This window comes from Miniopterus natalensis, chromosome 1 (assembly GCF_054644295.1).
Source record: "Miniopterus natalensis isolate mMinNat1 chromosome 1, mMinNat1.hap1, whole genome shotgun sequence".
NCBI classification, from domain to species: domain Eukaryota; kingdom Metazoa; phylum Chordata; class Mammalia; order Chiroptera; family Miniopteridae; genus Miniopterus; species Miniopterus natalensis.
The window spans coordinates 134760092-134780182 of NC_142081.1; the positions used below are offsets into that span (position 1 = coordinate 134760092).

At 37.9% G+C, this 20091-nt stretch overlaps 1 protein-coding gene across 2 annotated transcripts in view; it reads left to right on the top strand.

Annotated features, from left to right (window-relative positions):
- Positions 1 to 20091, top strand: part of DIP2C (DIP2 acetate--CoA ligase C (putative)) — a 367574-nt gene that overhangs the window by 213346 nt on the left and 134137 nt on the right. For both annotated transcript variants that reach the window (XM_087826047.1, XM_087826049.1), the window contains 2 exons: positions 5736 to 5861; positions 18292 to 18501. In XM_087826047.1, coding sequence (XP_087682173.1) covers positions 5736 to 5861; positions 18292 to 18501 — 336 coding nt within the window. The remainder of the gene's footprint in view (positions 1 to 5735; positions 5862 to 18291; positions 18502 to 20091) is intronic.

Below are 20091 nucleotides of genomic sequence, written 5' to 3' on the forward strand. Positions count from 1 at the left end.
GCGCTGCTGTTATGACACAAAGTAAGCTTCCTTAGAGAAAACAGTCTCTCTTATTGATCCACTGTTGTCTTTAAAGTTGGACAGCTGTCAACATATTATTAGTTGTATGATGCTATGAGCTCTAGGAAATGGATTGTGTTTTTTTACATTAGGAGGGAAAAGTGAAAGGACAAGCATCAATTTCTCTTAAATTTAAACAGATATACAAAGACACACACTTTCTCAGGGATGCTAAAGGTGTTCTGATTATTTTTACTTTTATTCTTCAAATATTCCATTGCATGTTGTATTACAGGATACTAGTTTCTTTCAGAATGAATGCAAGTGCCATGTATTTAAAGAAACCAAAAAGAAAGTGAGGTTTTCTATTCAGTATATTAAGAACTTTTTAAAATATGTTTTTACTGATTTCAGAGAGAAGAAGGGAGAGGGAGAGAAATAGAAACATCATTGATGAGAGTCATTGATTGGCTTCTACTGGGGATCTAGCCCGAAACCCCGGCATGTGCCCTGACCAGGAATCGAAGTGTGTTCTCCTGGTTCATAGGTCGATGCTCAACCACTGAGTCACACCGTCCGGGCTATATTAAGAACTTTTATCTGTTTAAGGAGCTTATTGAGTCTTTTGACACAGGAGCCCAAAACTGGGGTCTTGTGAAGAGAAAGGACCGATGGCCCAGTGACTGTCCTGTGGGATTTACTTTCAAGGTGCAGACCAGAGGATGTGGGTGGCCTGGCTGGCCCATGCACAGCGTTGTCAGCATGAGCATCTGTCTTCCCCTGTACAGGGAACCATTCATAGGTTAAACTGTGGTCTGTGCTGTGTGTCTTGTAGGAACATCAGCATCAGGCAGTGTCGCTCCCAGAATTCAGGTTACAGTGTGTGAGGGAACCTCCAACAACCTGATTCCTTCAGGCATTTTCAGTTTATCAAACTGACTGTACCAAATCCATTGCTTCAGAATAGTACTAAAGCTGCTATTGTTAATGAGTGCCTGCTGGGACAGGCAGCTAGAGGCTTGCTTATATATTTTATCTTATATCATTCCCACAGTAACTAGGATTTTGTTCCCATTTTACAGATGATCAAAGTGAGACTTAGAGGGATTAAAATATTTCTTCAGTATCTTACAGCAAATAAATGGCAGAGCCAGGATTCTGATTCTAAGCCCTGACTCTTCAGTAACCTATTGTTACCCCAGAACTTTGGGAACATCTTATATTTCTGTGTCCCTTGTAGCTTCCTGACAGTAAGACAATGTCAGCTTGTGGAACTAAATGGGTAGAAAAACTTTGTAAGTTTCTTTGAGACAACAGTAGGTGGAGAAATGGTCAGAAGTTAAAGAATAGGGTTAGGTTCACCTTTCAGTACATTTTTGGTGTTATTCATTCAGTTTTTTAAAGTAAAATTACTTTTAACACAAGCATTTTAATTATAATGACTAAATCATGGTCGGTTAGGAAATAAGGAGAAGAAAAGAATACCAAGTTAGAGGCAAAAGAAGAAAGACCATATGTAAAGAGGATGTAAAACTCCTTAAAACTTTATTTAAGAAAAGGTGGGCCCAGCTGGGCGTGGCCCAGCGGTTGAGTGTCGACCTAGGATCCAGGCGATCGGGGTTCAATTCCCGGTCAGGGCACATGCCCAGGTCGTGGGCTCGATCAATGACTCTCTCATCATTGATGTTTCTGTCTCTCTCTCTCTCCCTCTCCTTTCCTCTCTGAAATCAATAAAGAGATATTTTAAAAAAAAGAACAAAAAAGAAAAGAAAAGGTGGATATCAGTTGTGGTGGTCATATTTATTTTGCTTTAAGCACAAGAGGCCAAATTACTGTTCTGGGCACTGAGGACTAAGGTTAATGTGTGTGGTGGTGGCGTTTCGGTGCCACGTAAACCCCAGGTGCACATCGTCCCTCGTAGTAGAACAAGCTCGGGTTTCAGCATTGTTGCTGTTGTTTTGGTTACTTTCCTAAAAACTGGTCTTTTGAAGGAAAAGTTCTGAAGAGAGATTAGGAGGTAAATCTGAAGTGACTGAAATCATCAGTTTGGGCCTGGAAGGGAATTTCTCTACTCTGGGTGTGTGTCCCTGTTCTTAACATGATACAGAAGGATGAGGAGAGGGACAGTGTGCAGCTTTCATTTGCCCCCATCCAGGACAGGTGAGGAGAGAGTCTGCAGAGACTGGGGGACAAGACCTCTTCCCACTGGCTCTGTTTAATAGTTGCCCTTTGTTTTTGTATTGAAATTTGATTGCATTTCCCTGGAATTTTTAAAAATACCCTGTCAATTTTTTACAAAAACTGTGCTGTGATTAAAATAGAACAAAGAGTTGCTTTTTTGAAAATAATTAGTTTGATCATTAAATATAACTCCTTTATTTTATGGATGTTTCTACAGAAGTTTAATGATTTGCCCAAGGTTAGTGTGTATGCTGACTTTTTTCCCAAATTACTGTGGTATGCCAGTAGCTGTCGAAAAGTATAAATAACTGGGCTACATCTTTCCTCTCTCATCTCATCACTGATTCTCCGTTTCATTTGTGAATGAACTCATCCAGATCCATGGGAGAGATCAGTTGAGTAGTTGCTGATCGATTTGCATCTCATTGGCTATTAACTAATCAGAGGAAGAAATTTTTTGTAAAAAAATGGATCAGTTAAATGGAATCTTCTATTATTTTTTCCCCTTAAGTGTAACTTATAATTAGAAAACTTATAACTGAAACTATTTTCTTAAAACAACTGAGCTGAGATAGTGAATGTAGGGAGATTTCAGCTTTAACAGTTTCTTTAACAGTTTAACTTAAAACAGTTGCAATAAAGAAAAACAACAAAAAGAATCCAATAATTTGTGACTTTTACTCCAAATTTTGGAAGTGAGTTTTAAATAATTTTTTTGGGGGGCATGGTCAGGTGATAATATGATCTATTCTTCCCTCTTAGCTTCCAATGTTTTCAGTTGATCCTGTCACCTTTCTTTTTTATTAATGTCACAAATTTTTGAATACACTTTATGGAGGACTTGATTTAGGTGAGACTCTTCCATTAAGATGATTATAAGTCACTTTCAACCAGGTGGGGTTTGAAGTTATATTTTACTTGACTTGAATAATCTTATTATTTAATTTTAAAAACTGATGTAGGGTTATCGGATCTGGTTCTGAAGTTATCAGATCAACCCTCCCACATATTACAATAATAATCTCAAGACACAATAGTAACTAATTATTGAATGCACTGGAGAGCAACTCCCAAACATAGGCAGAAATGGAAGGACCATGTGAAGGAAGGGCACAGCACTGAGTGAGGTTCATATTTATTTGGTCATGAAGTGTGGAACTTCTAAAACCCAAGCTGAAAGCCAGAGAGTTACTGGCATACTTTTGGGCTGTCAGAACAGCTGGACGTTAAGGGGGAATTCTCGGCAAGAGTGAGCCACAGTGCAGGGAGCCCCCAAGTCTGTGTATGAACTCCATTCAGATTCTTGACAAAGCCTGGAACTGTGCATGCTTGTAAGAGACCCACAGACAAAACAGCTATGGAAGCAATTCCTGGGACAATTGGCACCATTTGAACATGGACTTTAGATTAGATAATAGTACTATGTGTAGTATTACACCTGTTCAGTTTCTTGATTTTAAGAATTTACAAGAGAATGTCTTTGTTTTTAGGAAATACATTAAAATATTTAGGTATAGAGGAATATGGTATCTGTAATTTATTTTCAAATGATTAGCAGAAACAACACACACAGAAAGCAGTGGGGTAAATGTAAACAATTGTGGATGTGGGTAAAACTTTACGGAAGTTCTCTGTACTGTTCTTGCATATTTTCTGTAAATTTGTAATTATACCCAAGATGTTTAGAAGTGGGGTCATGTGAAATGGAAAGTGTTTTTAATCTGAGAGTTTAAGAAAAAGAGTGATGAGAAGCTTGGTTTTTGTCTCAAAAGTACTTTGAGTCTAGTTAGGGAGAAAAGAATAGTGTACACACAAGGTGAACAAAATACAGCAAAACATGTTCATTGTGTTTTGTATGTGATGTGCTCTAAGACGGGTGGCAAATGATTTCTATAAAGGGCCAGATAACAAGTATTTTCAGCCTTCTGGGCCATTATGTCTCTGTCACATACAGTGTGAAAGCAGACATAGTGTACATACAGGAAGGGTGTGGCTCTGTTCCAATAAAGCATTATTTACACAAAGAGGAGGCAAGCTGCATTTCCCACGGGTGGTGGTTGGCTGACCCCTGCTGTAACATGTTACCAGGGTGGAGCTTTCCTAGGAACCGCAGGAGTATAGCAAGGTTCATGGTGAAGGGCATGGGCCCTAGCAGCACTCACACCTGGGTTCAAACTCTGGCAATGCCAGTCACCAGTTTGATAGTCTGAGATAGCTTCCTACTTCCACTTGCTCATCTGTGGCATGGAAAGGCTGAGAGCGCCTCATCTGTACTACTGTGTATGTTGTGAGTGTAGTTGTATCTTGCTTGTCTGCTGCCCTCATGTCCACTCTCCTTCTGCAGCCTTTTTCACAGCAGCAGAATGATCCCATCAAAACGGAATCTGATCATGTCATCCCTTATGATCCCCTAGTGCTCCCTGTCAGATCTAGGATAGGAGCCAAACTCTTTAACTCGAGTTTGGCTCTCACCCTCTGCACCTCTCTCCTAGGGTCCTGTTTGTTGTGCCAGCACCACCTTCACTTTCAGGTTAGGGCTTTTGAGTGGAGTTTCCCCTCTCCCTGGACCTTCTTGTCCTGAGAGAGAGGCTGGTTCATTCTTACCATTCAGATTTCACATTGAGGTAGTTCTTTCCTGACCTTACAGTGAAGTAGCCACTCAGTCCATTCATTTTCCCTGCTTTAATGCTCTACCCTGGTCGCTTGTCAGTGGTCTGTATCTCACCCAATGAAAAGTAAGCTGCATGGTCCTGGCCGGGTGGCTTGGTTGGGGAGTTGTTCCGTACACCAAATGGTTGTGAGTTCGATTGCTGGTCAGTACACATACCTAGGTTGTGGGTTCAAACCCTGGTCAGGGCATGTATGGAAGGCAACCTATCAGTGTCTCTCTCTCTCCCTCCCTTTATCATCCCTCCCTTCCCCTTCTTTCTTTCTAAAAGTATATCCTCAGGTGAGAATTAAAAAAACAAACAAAAACGTTAAGCTGCATGATTCATAGCACCTTGTCTACCTGATTCTTCACCGTGCCTGCCCTGAGGACATGACCTTACAAAGCAGGCAACCAGTAAATATTTGCAGTTAATATTATGAGTTAACATACACAAAGCACCTAACACAGTGACTGACCCCATAACTGAGTTCTTGGTATGTGTAGCTAAATCATTACTGACAGCCGGTAGGATGTACATACCTCCCTTAACAGTGAAATGAATTATGAGGCTTGAAAATGTGAAGAAATATCTGAAGGTCAATTCCACTCACCCTAAGAAAAGAAAAGAAAAATCTCACATAAATTTGCAGCCAGCACTTACATTTATACTGAGTCTAGGGTAATAAATGAATAATTAAAAGTCTGTGAATGAATTTGTATGTTGTCTTACTGGAGCTTTTAAGCTGTTAGCAGGTTCACACTTTCCCTTTCTTCCCCACCCATTCATTTGTTACAGTTTCTCTTGGAAGATAAACTATTCCACAGGACCAGAGAGAAAGAAAAAGCATGGGGCTTTCAGTACGACCCTGAACAATGGAGTAATTGAGCTCTTTTTTTGTTTTAGATGTCCACACAGAAGCTGTTCAGGCAGCGCTTGCAAAACACAAAGAAAGGAAGATGGCAGTGCCTATGCCTTCCAAACGCAGGTCCTTGGTTGTGCAGACCTCGATGGATGCCTACACACCTCCAGGTGAGCAGCAGGCCCACTGTCTGCTTTGTAAAGTGAGGAGCATGCCTTAGAATTAATTCACTGCCAGCCCTGCAATTGCAGTCTTCCTAGCTTTCAAAATAATGGCGTTCTAACTCAGATTTTGTGAACCACAGGTCCAGAAACAGAATACTTGCTCTAAATTAAACTTGGAAGGAAAATTACCATGATTATGTGTATCTATAAATATGTATTTTAAACTTTTCATCAAGACTTGTAAATATGAAAGGCTTAATCTTATTAAATTTTATTTAATACTTGATATAGCAAAAAAGAAGTGTTATACCTCCACAGTTCTAACTGAACATGCACTTTCCTTCTGTTTAGACTGCTATGTACATATTCTCAAGTCTTTAAAATATAAGTATGTTTAATGTTGTATTAAGAAACCAAATGAATTGAAAACTTTAGGCGGTTAACTTTAATTTGGGGTCATCAAACTTTTCCTTAAAGTGCAGACAGTATTTTGGTCTTTGCCAGCAGTAGTGAATAGGTACAGCTGTGTGCCAATAAAACTTTATAAAAATGGGCAGAAGGCTGGTTTGGTTCATAGTCTACTGACCCCTGATTTAAGTGGTTGAAGGTAATATCCCATTTACATTTCTGATTTTAATACTGTTTTTATTTAAACTTGAATTTTATATAAATACTTAAGTTTTCTTCTTCACTCTGTTCAAATAATTAAAGTCTATATCTCATAATCTTCAAAACCAAAGTGAGGGCACATAGTTAAATCATCCAGGTTATCTATCACAGACATGAAGAATTGAGTCTAATCTACTTGATGTTTTTTCCCCTGTGATTTTGGTTCTAGCATTATTAATGTCATTGTTGCCAGACCTAAGTTTCTTTCCTACACACCTAAGTTACCTTGCACACTACTTTGTACAGTTTTAAATGCCATGATCTTTGTTCACAAGAGAAACTTACGGTGCAATAAGAATAGTTGAGCATATACAACACTTTTTGGGGTCTTTGAAGTTTAACCCTGAGTGTTTGCAAACGGTGAGGTTAATGAAGCTCTCACTTCAACTCAGAGGTGATCAAATATATCCAGTAATTCTCCAAACAGTTCTTAAGTATTCAACTTTGCATGCAGCTAAAGGTGAAAGTCCTGAGCTTTATAAGACAACACAAATAACTATTGTATTCCTTAGTCATTTAAAAAAAAGTAGTCCAACAAATATTCTTCATCTCAACAATATAGTATTCTTGTAAGAAAGGGAGTTTGTTTGTTTTTTTGCCAGTTTACTTATTCTCCTTCCTTTATGCTGAGCCTTAATGTAATTTGGGACTATTTAAAAATTAGCATAATTAACATGTTCAATTCTGTTTATTTAGTTTGTTATAATTTGCCAAAATTTATAATGGGTAGAAATTTTTAGTTTTATATGTTGTTTGTGCAACCAACAGAATGGGCTTATGAGGATAACAAATCAACTTAAAATATTTTAAACCAAGTGTTTGAACTAGGCAGTATTCAGGAAGATGGACATTTTTCTGAGCCCCCTTTTATGAGAAATGTTGAGTTTAGTATTCAAGAAGCAATGCGGTTATTCATGTATGTGTTTTTCTCCATATTAAGTCCATCCTCAGAAATATTAGTGTCATACATGATGAAAGCCAGAACTTTCAGAAAAACAAACCTCATAGAAATGTCTTTGCAAAATATAAAGAACATTATCAGAAATGTTGTTTTTGGTGTAACATTTGCATTTAATTATTTGACTAGAATTTCCATATACACCATATAATACATTTTGTAAGCTGTCTGTCATTCAGGAGTCCTAGTGATGATGTCACGAGAGGGTTTTGTAAAGTCATAAATTTCTATTTATAACCATGTTTGCTTGAACAGAATCTTGGCTCAGGTTCATTTTCTCTCTTTTTAGCTGCCAGTAACTTGTTAGAACTCATTTCATGTCCACTGCTCTTCAAGGAATATTCCTGAAGTTTATATTCTCTGCATGAAATGAGTGGTTGCTGACCAGTGTCAAAGTTTCTAGAAAAGATCTTATTAGTCTCATTGCACTGCCAGTCTTCTACAGGTGAAACTTACCTTTAGTTTTCACATATAAAAATATAAGAATAAATTGGCAGTACTTCCACTTCTAGCCGCATGGTGCTGGACTAACCTAGGCACTATAAACAGCTATAAAACTGCACAAACCAGATGAGACAAGTGTCTTTAGGCTGTGGACCTCAAGCAGCACAAGACTGAACTGAGAGCAGAAAAACTCATGAGGTGAGCCCCACAGTTCCCAGTTCTCTGCCTGGAGAAAATTTTCAGACTATGGCACAGATTGGGATATGAGCGAACATGACCATCCTGCTAAGTTGAGGAAGGCTGAGATCCAAGTTCAGGAAAGGTAAAGGAGCTGAAGCTTTCCATAGATCCACACTAGTAAAAAAAAATAAAACTCCAAGTCCGCTCAAGGTCAAGAGGATCTACCAGTAATTGAAGTAAATACTAAAGTAAAAATCAAGGCTTCAGAAGATGATTATAGAATTCAGAGTCTCCTTAACATACCACCCACGGTAACTAGTACTCAGTAGACAATCAGTAGATACGCAGAGAAACGAGGTGTAAGCTGTGGCCATCAAAGGACTCAATAGAATACCAACACAAGACTGCTCCAATTTGCTCTCTGTAGCCACTAATCCACTGTCAAGAACACAGAATATTGCTGGACTCAATTGTTTTTGCTATAAGCATGAAATACAGATTTTGAAGAGCTTATATTGAAAAAATGACTGGAATATATTTCACTCACTTTTTATTACACAGTGAAACAATATTTTGGATATTTTGTGTTAAATAAAAATATATTAAAATTAATTGTACCTCTTCATGTATTTTATAATGTGGCTACTAGAAGGTTTAAAATTATGTATGAAGCTCCCATTACATTTCTTTCAGGAAGTACTGGGGTAATTGTTTGATATAGAGGAAAACGGGGTTTTAAAATGTGATTGTAAAGATTTATCTGTGGCCCGGCCGGGCGTGGCTCAGTGGTTAAGTGTCAACCTAGGATCCAGGCGATCAGGGTTTGATTCCTGGTCAGGGCACATGCCCGGGTTGCAGGCTGTAGCCGATCAATGACTCTCTCATCATTGATGTTTCTGTCTCTCTCCCTCTCCTTTCCTCTCTCTGAAATCAATAAAGATATATTAAAAAAAAAAAAAAAAAAAAGATATCTGGGGAATAAAAGGAAAATATGTCAAAGAAATAAAGAAAAATATTGTCTTAATGCTTGAGCAGAGAAAGGGAAAATATTTTTTAAATTAATGGAAACTCTGAAACTGAAAAGTATAATACTGAAATGAAATTTCACTGAATCTGTTTAATATCAGATTGGAGAAGGAAGATGGAGTCTTTGAACTTTCTAAGAGAGATCAAGAGAAGTTAACCACACTTAAGAACAGAAAAACAGAAGATTAAAGTAAAAATAACTGAACCTCAAGCATCTGTGAAACGATGGTAACATACTTGTGATTGGAATCCAAGAAGGAGGAGAGTGTGAGGAGAGGGCAGAAAAATAATTTGAAGAAATGAGGCTCAAAATCTTCTTAGTTGATCTAATCACATATAGATTCAGAAATGCAGTGAACCCCAAGCAGAATAAGTCTAAAAGGAATCAAACCTAAGTTGATAAACGTCAGAGTGCTGAAATCCAAAGATTAAGAGGAAATCTTAAAAGTGATCAGAGGAAAACATATACTAGAGAACAATTATGAATAATAAATGACTCCTATGAAGATACAGTTGGAGCCAGAAAACAAAGCAAAAACATCTTTAATGTCCTGAAAGGAGGGGGGAAAAACTGTCAACTCAGATACAGTGAACATATCCTTTGTAAGCAAGGATATTAAAGCATTAAAGGAAATAAAGACACATGAAAGCTGAGAGAGCAGGGTGCCAGCTGACCTGTACTGCAAACATGCTAGCAATGGCATAAAGGCTAATAGGTAATGATACAAGATGAAAACTTACTCTGCAAAAAAGAGAACACAAAACTATAACTAGCTGAACAAACATAAAAGACTGTTTTCCCCTCATAATTTGCTTTAAAACAATAGTTGCGCAAAAGATAGAGACAGGTGAATCTAATTATACTGTCGTATGGTTATTACCTTTGTGAAGTAGGAAGCAGTTTGTAATGTCAGATTTGAAGAGCAAGCAGTCAAAGTATTGACCCTATATACACATTAAAGATGCGTATTGTTAGCCCTAGAGCAAGCTCTAAAACATGAGAAAAGATACAGGTAAGAATAGAGGGCATAAAATGAAACTCTTAAAAAATAGTGGCTAATAGAAAAGAAGTCAGGAAAAATCAACAGAGATATAAAAAAAAAAAATTGGAGGAATGAATGGAAAACAAGTAGCAAAATGTTAGCTTTAAACCCACTTATACCAATTATTATAGTATGTGTAAATGGACCAAATACCCAATTAAAAGATAGAGATGGTCAGACGGGGTAAAAAGGGAAAATATATACATTTATATGTTGTCTAAAGAGACACACTTAAATATAAAAACAAGGATAAAAATAAAGTGAAAAAAATATAAATGCAATTTTAAGCATGAGAAGGTGAACAAGTCTATATTAATATCTGACAAGGTAGACAACAAGACAAAATAGTACAAGATATAAAGAGGGATATTGCATAATGGGAAATGAGCAATTCATCAGGAAGATATAAGAATAAATACTTACACAGTATACCTAAAAACAGAATATTATAATTTATAAAGCAGAAACTGGCATATAGAAGGGAAAAGTAGAAAAATCAAGACTAATAATTGGATGCCCAGCTGGCATGGCTCAGTGGTTGAGCATTGACCTATGATCCAGGAGATCGCAGTTCGATTCCCAGTCAGGGCACATGCTTGGGTTGCAGGCTCTATCCCCAGTAGGGGGCATGCAGGAGGTAGCTGATCAGTGACTCTCTCTCTCCCTCTCCATTCCTGTCTCTGAAATCAATAAAGACTTAAAAAAAAAAAAATTGGAGATTTTTAAAATACGCTTCTTACATAATCATTAGAAAGTTATCAAAACCAACACTATCAGCCACTTTGATGTAGTTAATATTCACAGAATATTGCACCCAACTATTGCAGAACACACATTTATTTTTAATACCTTTCTTGAGGTAAATTTAGATCCCATAAAATTGACCCATTATAAGTTTATAATTCAGTGATGTTTAGAAAATATATAGATTGTGCAATCATTGCCACAATTCAGTTTTAAAGCATTTCCATTACCCCCAAAATTTTCCTTATACCCATTTTCAGTTTATTCCCATTCTCACTTCAGCCCTAGGATGCCACTAATCTGATTTATATGCCTCTAAAAGATACTCTAGATATTTCACAAATGAAATCATGAAATAGATTTTTTGCATTTTGTTACTTCAGCATAATGTTTTAAAGCATCTTCCATGTTGTAGCATTCATCAGTTGTAGAATGCATTCTTTTTTTTTTTTTTAAGTATATCTTTATTGATTTCAGAGAGAGGAAAGGAGAGGGAGAGAGAGAGATAGAAACATCAATGATGATAGAGTCATTGATTGGCTGCCTCCTGCATGCCCCCGACTGGGGATCGAGCCCGCAACCCGGGCATGTGCCCTGGCCAGGAATCAAACCCTGATCACCTGGATCCTAGGTCGATGCTCAACCGCTGAGCCACGTCCAGCCGGGCCAGAATGCATTCTTTTTCATTGCTGAACTGTTTCCTCTTAGAAAGATATACCACATTTTGTTTATTCATTGAGTAGTTAATGGATATTTAGCTTGTTTCCAGTTTTTGGTTATTATGAATAGTGCTATCAACATTTATGTACATATCTTTGTATACTTATAATTTCATTTATTTTGGGTAGATTCCTAGGAGTAAAATTAATGATATATTGTAACTTTAACTTTTAAGAACTGCCAGATTATTTTCATAATTGCTCCATCATTTTACATTCCCACCAGTAATGTATGAAGCTTTCAGTTTTTCAGCATTCTCACCAACACTTGATATTGTCTATATTTTTTATTATAGCTATTCAAGTGGATGCAAAGTGGTGTATCATTATGGTTTTACTTTTCATTTTCCCTAATAATGCTAAGCATCTTTTTATGTGCTTATTATCCGTTTATATATATTCATTGATGAAATGTCTGTTTAAATTTTTGCCCAGTTTTTAAATGTTTTTTTGTCTTCTCTGGTTAGGAATTCTTTATGTAATCTGAATATAAGTCCTTTATCAAATATACAGTTTGCAAAATGTCATTTATCTTTTTCTTAATAGTGTTTGTGGTAAATAGAATTATGCACCCCCCCCCCCCAATCCAAGATATCCATGTTCTAATTCCTAGAACGTGTAAATAGATTACTTTACATTGCAAAGGGGACTTTGCAGATATTATTAAGATCATGAGATATGGACAATTATCCTGAACTAAGGAGGTGTACCCGCTGTGATCAAAAGGGTCCTTATTCAGACAGAGAAGACAAATACTGTTTGATCTCACTGATAGGTGGAATCTAAAAAACAAAAAAAGCAAAAACCTCATAGAAAGAAGATTTGTGGTTTCCAGAGGCCAGGGGTAGGGGGACCGGGAATTGGAGAAGAGTGGCCAGAAGGTACCAACTTCCAGTTATAAGATAAGTACTAGAGATGTAATGTACAATGTGATAACTATAGCTAACACTGCTGTAGGATATACATATGATAGTTAAGAGAGTAAATCCTAAGAGTTCCCATCACAAGGAAAAAAAGTTTTTTGCATTTTCTTTTTATTGCATCTGTAAGATGATGGGTGGCAACTAAACTTAATTGTAGTAATCATTTCACAATATATGTAAGTTGAACAATTATGCCATATAACTGAAACTTATACAGTGATGTATATCAATTATATATCAATAAAACTGGATGGAGGGAGTTCCTCATAAGAGAGGGAAGAGTCTCTAACTCAGGAAAAAAAAGAATTGAACCAGAGGTTGGAGGGTTACGTTTTAAAGATAAATGAAGGGCCCAGGAGCCAGGGATGCAGGTGCCTCAAGAAAAGTCAGAGGGCCTGGCCGGGTGTGGCTCAGCAGTTGAGTGTCAACCTAGGATTCAGGCAATTAGGGTTCGATTCCTGGTCAGGGCACATGCCCGGGTTGCGGTCTCAATCCCCAGTCAGGGGCGTGCAGGAGGCAGCCAATCAATGACTCTCTCGTTATTGATATTTCTATCTCTCTCTCTCCCTCTGCTTTCCTCTCTCTGAAATCAATAAAGATATATTTAAAATATATATATAAGTCAGAGGAATACAGAGTTCCCCCTAAAGCCTCCAAAAGGGATATAGGCATGGCAACACACCTGGGTTTAGGCTTCTGACCTCCAGAGCTGTAAGGTAATGAATGTGTGTTGTAAGCAATTGACTCTGTAGTGATTTGTTACATTACTCATAGGAAAATAATAGTGTCCTTTGAAGCTTAAGAGTTTTTTATTTTGATAAAGTTCAGTTTATCAATTATTATTTTATGGATTGTGCTTTTGGAAGTTTTAGAAATTTCATAGTTTTAGTTCTTTCATTTAGGTCTCTGATTCATTTTGAGTTAATTTTTGTTTATGGTGTGAGGCAAGATCTATGGGGTATTGGTGGTTTTTTGTTTGTTTTGATATGAGAATATCTAGTTGCCCAGCAACATTTGTTGAAAAGATGCTCTTTTCCTCATTGAATTACCTTGAGAACTTTGTCAAAAATAAATTGACTATAAATGTAAGTTTATTTCTGGATTCACTTCTGTTTCATTGATATCTATGCCTATTCTAGTCCTACTATCACTGTCTTAATTACTGTAACTTTGTAGTAAGTTTCAATATCAGGTAGTGAAGTCGTCCTTCTTTCTCAAATTATTTTGACTATTGTAGGTCCTTTGTATTTTCAAATGAATTTTTGAATAAGCTTTCAATTCTCCAAAAAAAAAAAAAGCCTTCTAGGATTTTATTAGATATTACCTTGAATTTTTGTTAGATGTATTGCTAAGGGTTTTATCTTTTTTGATGCTGTTGTGAATTGAATTTTTAAAGTCTAATTCCCCTGTTGTTTGGTGCTAGTATATGTATATATAAAGATCTTTTGTGTCTTTATCTTGCATCCTGTGATCCTCCTAAAATTATTTCTTAATTCAAGAAATTTTTGGTATGTTCCTTGTGATTTTCTACATGCAAGATCATGTCATCTGTGAATAAAAAGTTTTATTGCTTGCTTTCCAATCTGGTTGACTTTAATTCTTTTTGCTGTATTTCACTGTCTAGAACCTTCCAGATAATGTTGAATAGAAGTGGCAGGAAGGGACATCTTTGCATTGTTCTTGATCTTGGGGAAATGGATTCAGTCTTTTACCATTAAATACAATGTTAGCTGTTGGTTTTCATGGGTTCTTTATATCAGGTTGAGGAAATTGCCTTGTATTTCTGCTTTGATGAGAGGTTTTCTCATGAGTGGGTGTTAGTTTTTGTTAAGTATTTTTTCTATGACTTTTAAGATTAACTTAGGGTTTTTCTTCTACTATTATGGTATATAACAGTATTTCACTTTTTGAATGTCAAATCAACTTTAATTCACATTTGTATGTATAACCCTGGTCACCACTTGGTCATAATGTACTATCCATTTTATATGTTGCTTGATTCCATTTGCTAAAATTTTTTGAGGATTTTTGTGTCTATATCATGAGGGATATTCTGTGGTTTGTTTGTGGAAAAGTAGGATGTGGAATGAAAAACTGATTGTATAGGGGCATGAAAAATCTTTCTGGGGAGTTGGTGATGTCTGGTATGGATATATGGTTGTACACATTTCTAAAACTCTTAAAAAAGTTTATGTCACAATGACAATAAAATATTAGTGTAAATTCCTTTACAAATATTGTTGTGTTAAAAAAGACTCCTATGTCTTGATTTAAGTTAAACTCTAATTTCTCTTATTGTCATTAAATGTTCTAAAGCAGCTACTCACAGCTTTTTTCCCCTCTTGGCATCTCACATTACTCATCTATAGGTAGGATCCTAAATGTTATGATTACATGGAAGTTTAACAAGTCCACCAATAATTCATTCTTGAAAACCTTGCTGCTATGTGAAAGCTAATAAATGCAAAATATTTTTAATAATTTTAATTTAAAAAGTGATGTGTGTTTTCTCAATCTAAGATATACAATTTTCACAGATAGAAAAATAAATAATTAAAAATTTTATAAAAAATGAATGTAGACTTCTGGTCAAGATGTAGGTAAGTGGTTCTCGCCTCCTCCCACAACCACGTCAGAATTACAACTAAACCATAACAACCATCATTCAGAACTGCCTGAAATCTGGCTGAATGGAAGTCGTACAACGAGGGAATTAAAGAAGAAGCCACATTGAGACTGGTAGGAGGGGCAGAGGCTTTTGGACGCTGGTCCTACACCCACATATGGAGGATAATAATTGGGAAGGATATCTCAGCTACAGAGTCCGTCCCCCCCCCCCCCCGGGAAGTGAGGGGTCCCAGCCCCACACCAGATTGAAGCCCAGGGTTCCAATACCAGGAAGAGAATTCTCCATTAACTTCTGGCTGTAAAAACCAGTGGGGATTGAGGCTGAGAGAGACAGAGAGCTGCTGGAGTCCCGGGCAGTTCGTCTTAAAGGGCTTGTGCATGGACTTACTCACTCTGAGCTCCACCACTGGGGCAGCAGCTTAAAAGGCACCAGAGACATATAGGGAGGAACTGAATTGTCTGGCATCAGGGCAAGAGCTGGGCAGAGGGGCATATTTTTGCCAGACAAGTGCTAGCAGAGGCCATTGTTCCTTTGATGAGCCCTGCTCCCACAGAGCGAGTAGGTAGGTGACTTATCTTTGAGACTCCATCAACCTGGTCTGTCTTGGCTCATGCTTCAGATTTTCCTAAAATTCTTAAACAAGCAGCATCTGTCTTCAGTATGTCCCATATTTCTTGCTAAGTGTCCGCAGGCCTGGCAATAGCAACAGCTGGCCATGGTTCACAGCTTGGCCTCTCCTGAGCACCTCTAAGCCCACTACAAGTAGCAGCCACCTGCAGATCGCTTTATAGTTCATGCCAAAGGCCCTCGGGCAGAACATAGTTGGCACCTTAGCCTACACCTCCTGGGAAGCCCCAGAGCCAGTGCACCCAGTGGACAGCTTAAGACCACATCGAAGCATCACCATCCAACCACTTCTACAAGTGACATACTCAAAGGATGGACTCAGTGGGCACCAGAGCCCCACTGAAGTAAGTCCTGCTATGTGGGGTAGGCCCCTGCACAGCTGATCTTCCACATTGGCTGGAGGTCGGTGGTCGCAGCCTATACTTGCAGCTGATCAGCCTGGGAGCAAATCACTCCCATTGACATGCCAACAGCAGTCAAGACTCAATTACAGCAGGAAGGTGCACACTACCTACAGGAGAGCCCAGCTCGGGTGACCAGGACGGCTGCCTCACTGGGCCTAACAGCACACCTACTCTATAAGGCCACTTTTCCAAGCCTGGGGGACATAACAACTCTACCTAATATATAGAAACAAACACAAGGAGGCTGCCAAAATGCAGAGACAAACATGTCCCAAATGAAAGAACAGAATAAACCTCCAGAAAAAAAACAACAAAATGGAGACAATCTATTAGATGCAGATTTCAAAACACTGTTTATAAGAATGCTCAATGAACTTAGAACTTCAACAGCATAAAAAAGGACCAGTCAGAAATGAAGAATATACTAACGGAAATAAAGAATAATTTACAGGGAATCAACAATAGAGTAAATGAAACCACGAATCAAATTAGCGAGTTGAAATATTAGAAAGCAAAAAACACCCAATTAGAAGAGCAAAAAGAAAAAAGAATCCCTAGAAATGAGGATAGTATAAGAAGCCTCTGGGACAACTCCAAGCATACCAACATTCACATCATGAGGGTGCCAGAAGGAGAAGAGAGGCTAAGAAATTGAAAACCTATGTGAAAAAATGACAGAAAACTTCCCTAGCTTGAAGGAAATAGACATACAAGTTTAGGAAGCAGAGTCTCAAACAACATGAACCCTAAGAGGCCCACACAAAGAGAGGATCTTAAAAGCAGCAAGGGAAAAGCACTTAATACCGACAAGGGAACTCCCATAAGACTGTCAGCTGATTTCTCAACAGAAACTTTGCAGACCAGAAGGGATTGGCAAGAAATATTCAAAGTGATGAAAAGCAAGGACCTATAGCAACATTACTCAACCCAGCAAAGCTATTACTTAGAATTAAATGACAAAGAGCCTCCCAGACAAGAAAAAGCTAAAGGAATTTATCACCACCAAACTAGTATTATATGAAATGTTAAAGGGTCTTCTCTAAGAAGAAGAAAAAAGAGGTAAAAATAGAACATTAAAATGGCAACAAATACATATCTATCAACAACTGAATCTAAAAACCAAACAAGCAAGTGGAACAGAAACAGACTCATAGACACAGAGAACATTTTGATGGTTACCAGATGGGAGGGGGTTTGGAGGATAGGTGCAAAAAGGTGAAGAGGTTAAGAAGTGCAAATTGGTAGTTACATAATAGTCATAGGAATGTAAAGTATAGCATAAGGAGCGTAGTCATTTATATTCTAATAACTATTATGGTGTCAGGTGGGTACGAGATTTATCGAGATGATCACTTAGTAAGTTATGTAATGTCTAATCACAGGTGTACACCTGAAACTAATATAATTATGTCAACTATAACTGTAAATTTTTAAGTTATTTAAAAAAATGAATGTAAGAGTAAATACATTTAGTTTTATCATAAAGTGTAGTGTGATGATTTATTGCCCTCACCAAAGGAGGAGGCAAGGTCTTGAGCATGTAGGTTGGTGGAGAAGGTGGGAGGATTCATTGTGAGATGCGTTCTTCCTTCTCCACCATTTTCTTCACTGATATCTCACTCTTTAGGGAGGTGCATTGTTATGTTGCACTCAGACTGAATTTAAAAGTAAATTATACCTCAGAGAACCACTTCAGGCTACAAACATCTCACTTTGAAACACATGAAAGTTCAATATCTCTGAGAAAATGCCACTCTCAGCCACCTCACTTGATGTGTGTGAGCAAAAACATTTGGCTTCTTCACAAACTGTTCAGTGGAGAAAATCGGTGAGTATGTCTTAGTCTGAGATTCTAATGCCAAAAAAGCCTTCTGTAGCAATTTATTTGAAGGTATTTTGAAGGAAAAATTCATTATACTAAAAAATAACTTATCTGAGAAGTGGTGTAATTTCAAGAGTGTTCAAAGCATAAGTCCTTCAGCTGTCCATGTGTGAATAAGTCAGTGTTAGTAGTGTTTGATTGGGATGTGCATCTTTAATTCTCTGCATAATAACTTTCCTATCACACAGATACCTCCTCTGGTTCAGAAGACGAAGGCTCTGTGCAGGGTGACTCCCAGGGGACACCCACCTCCAGCCAGGGCAGCATCAACATGGAGCACTGGATTAGCCAGGCCATCCATGGCTCCACCACCTCCACAACCTCTTCCTCATCCACTCAAAGTGGGGGCAGTGGCGCCGCCCACAGGCTGGCCGACGTCATGGCCCAAACACACATAGGTGAGTGCCTGTCACTGCGTGGTTCTCGTTGTATCTAAGTGGCCCAGAGCAGCCGAGTTCCTACTTAGAAGTTTGTCTATCTGGGCATCACTGCCTTGAAATCTACCCAAGATTCCGCAGAGTCTCACTCCGGCTCCTGGCCTGCTTTGTGCTTTGGTTTTACTGTTTTCTGAACCCCTTGGTTTTATTATTTATCATTATCCCAGATGTCTCCTACAGCTGGAATTCAGGAGCTTGCTGCTTATAAAGGAATGCACTTGTCACTAGGGAAATTTGCAGCCATATCTGTTTACATATTTTCTTCTCATATATGCTAAAATATGCTCCTAAATGAAATATTAATAGTTCTAATAAACAGGCAGGGAATTTTAAAGTGTGTTTGCTGTGACTTTGGAAACCATTTAAGGAATCCTAGAGCTTTGATACTACAGTTTTCTGCTGAAGGTATTTAGATTTCTCTGGTGGTTCTTGTCATTTTGTATGTAGGTTCTATGACGAGTAAGATCTTCTGTATTGGAAAAAGCACAAAGTTAGGAAGCTTTGCCTGAGATGTTTGAAAATAGAGCAAAAAAGGAGATTAAATAAGAATTATTAGAGGAAAAGAGAGTGATTGTATGAGCATTGTGGCTGTTTCAAATGTGGGTGAGTGAGGTGCACATTTTTCTGCCCCCACTTGTGCCCATCAGTCATTGGCCAGGGAAATGAGCCCTTATTTGGTGTAGAAGAGACAAGTATGAAGTCCAGATCTTTTCTGATCCATTTTCAACTGTGGATTAAGATTTTAAACCCAGAAATGAGACCCTGTGTCTACAGGCGGCAAGGCACAGGCAGCCTCCAGGAGAACTGGGTCTGATCTTGCTTCTCACGTGAATGGCTGCTGGCATCTTCAGAAGTCACTTCTCCCTGGCTTAATTTTGTAGTGGGGGAAAAAAGAGTAATACTTTCTTTCCTTTGTACCTTTCAGAACTGTTGTGAGTAAAGAGAAAATAGGAAAGTTCTTCCAAATTTTTTAAAGTAACATTCAAATGCAAAGTGGTGTTATTAAATTTCAGTGTAGAATGTTTTCAGTAGCATGGACACTGGATAATGTGAACTATGAATCTCTATTTGAAATCATAGTAACTTAAAAATTAAATGGAAATGTGTGGCCATCAAATATTTTTAGATAATAAAATGTCCTCCTCTGTGTTTTGAAACATGAGACAGTGGCTGAGGTCCTGCCCTGGAGCTTCATTGGGCACCTGCACAGGGTCAGACGTGGAATTCTCTCACCTCTGCCTCCCACTCCAATCCTGCAGATGTGTGTGCTCTGACCCAGTTCCTCTCCAAGGAAGGGTCAGAATCTTACCAAGAGAAACACATAATTTCGAACAAATTAATCACTGCATTTGATTTTCCCTATGTGAATTTGCATGTGGAGTGCTGAAGGAAATGATAGTGTGGAGAATTAAATTTACCCAGACTATAAAAGGGTACATGATTCATGTACATAGGTCTCAATATAACCTAAATATAGCTTTTGAATGTGTGACATTTAAGTAATTTCTATATTGGGACAAAGATAAGTTCCTAGAATAGCTGGGAGTTTTC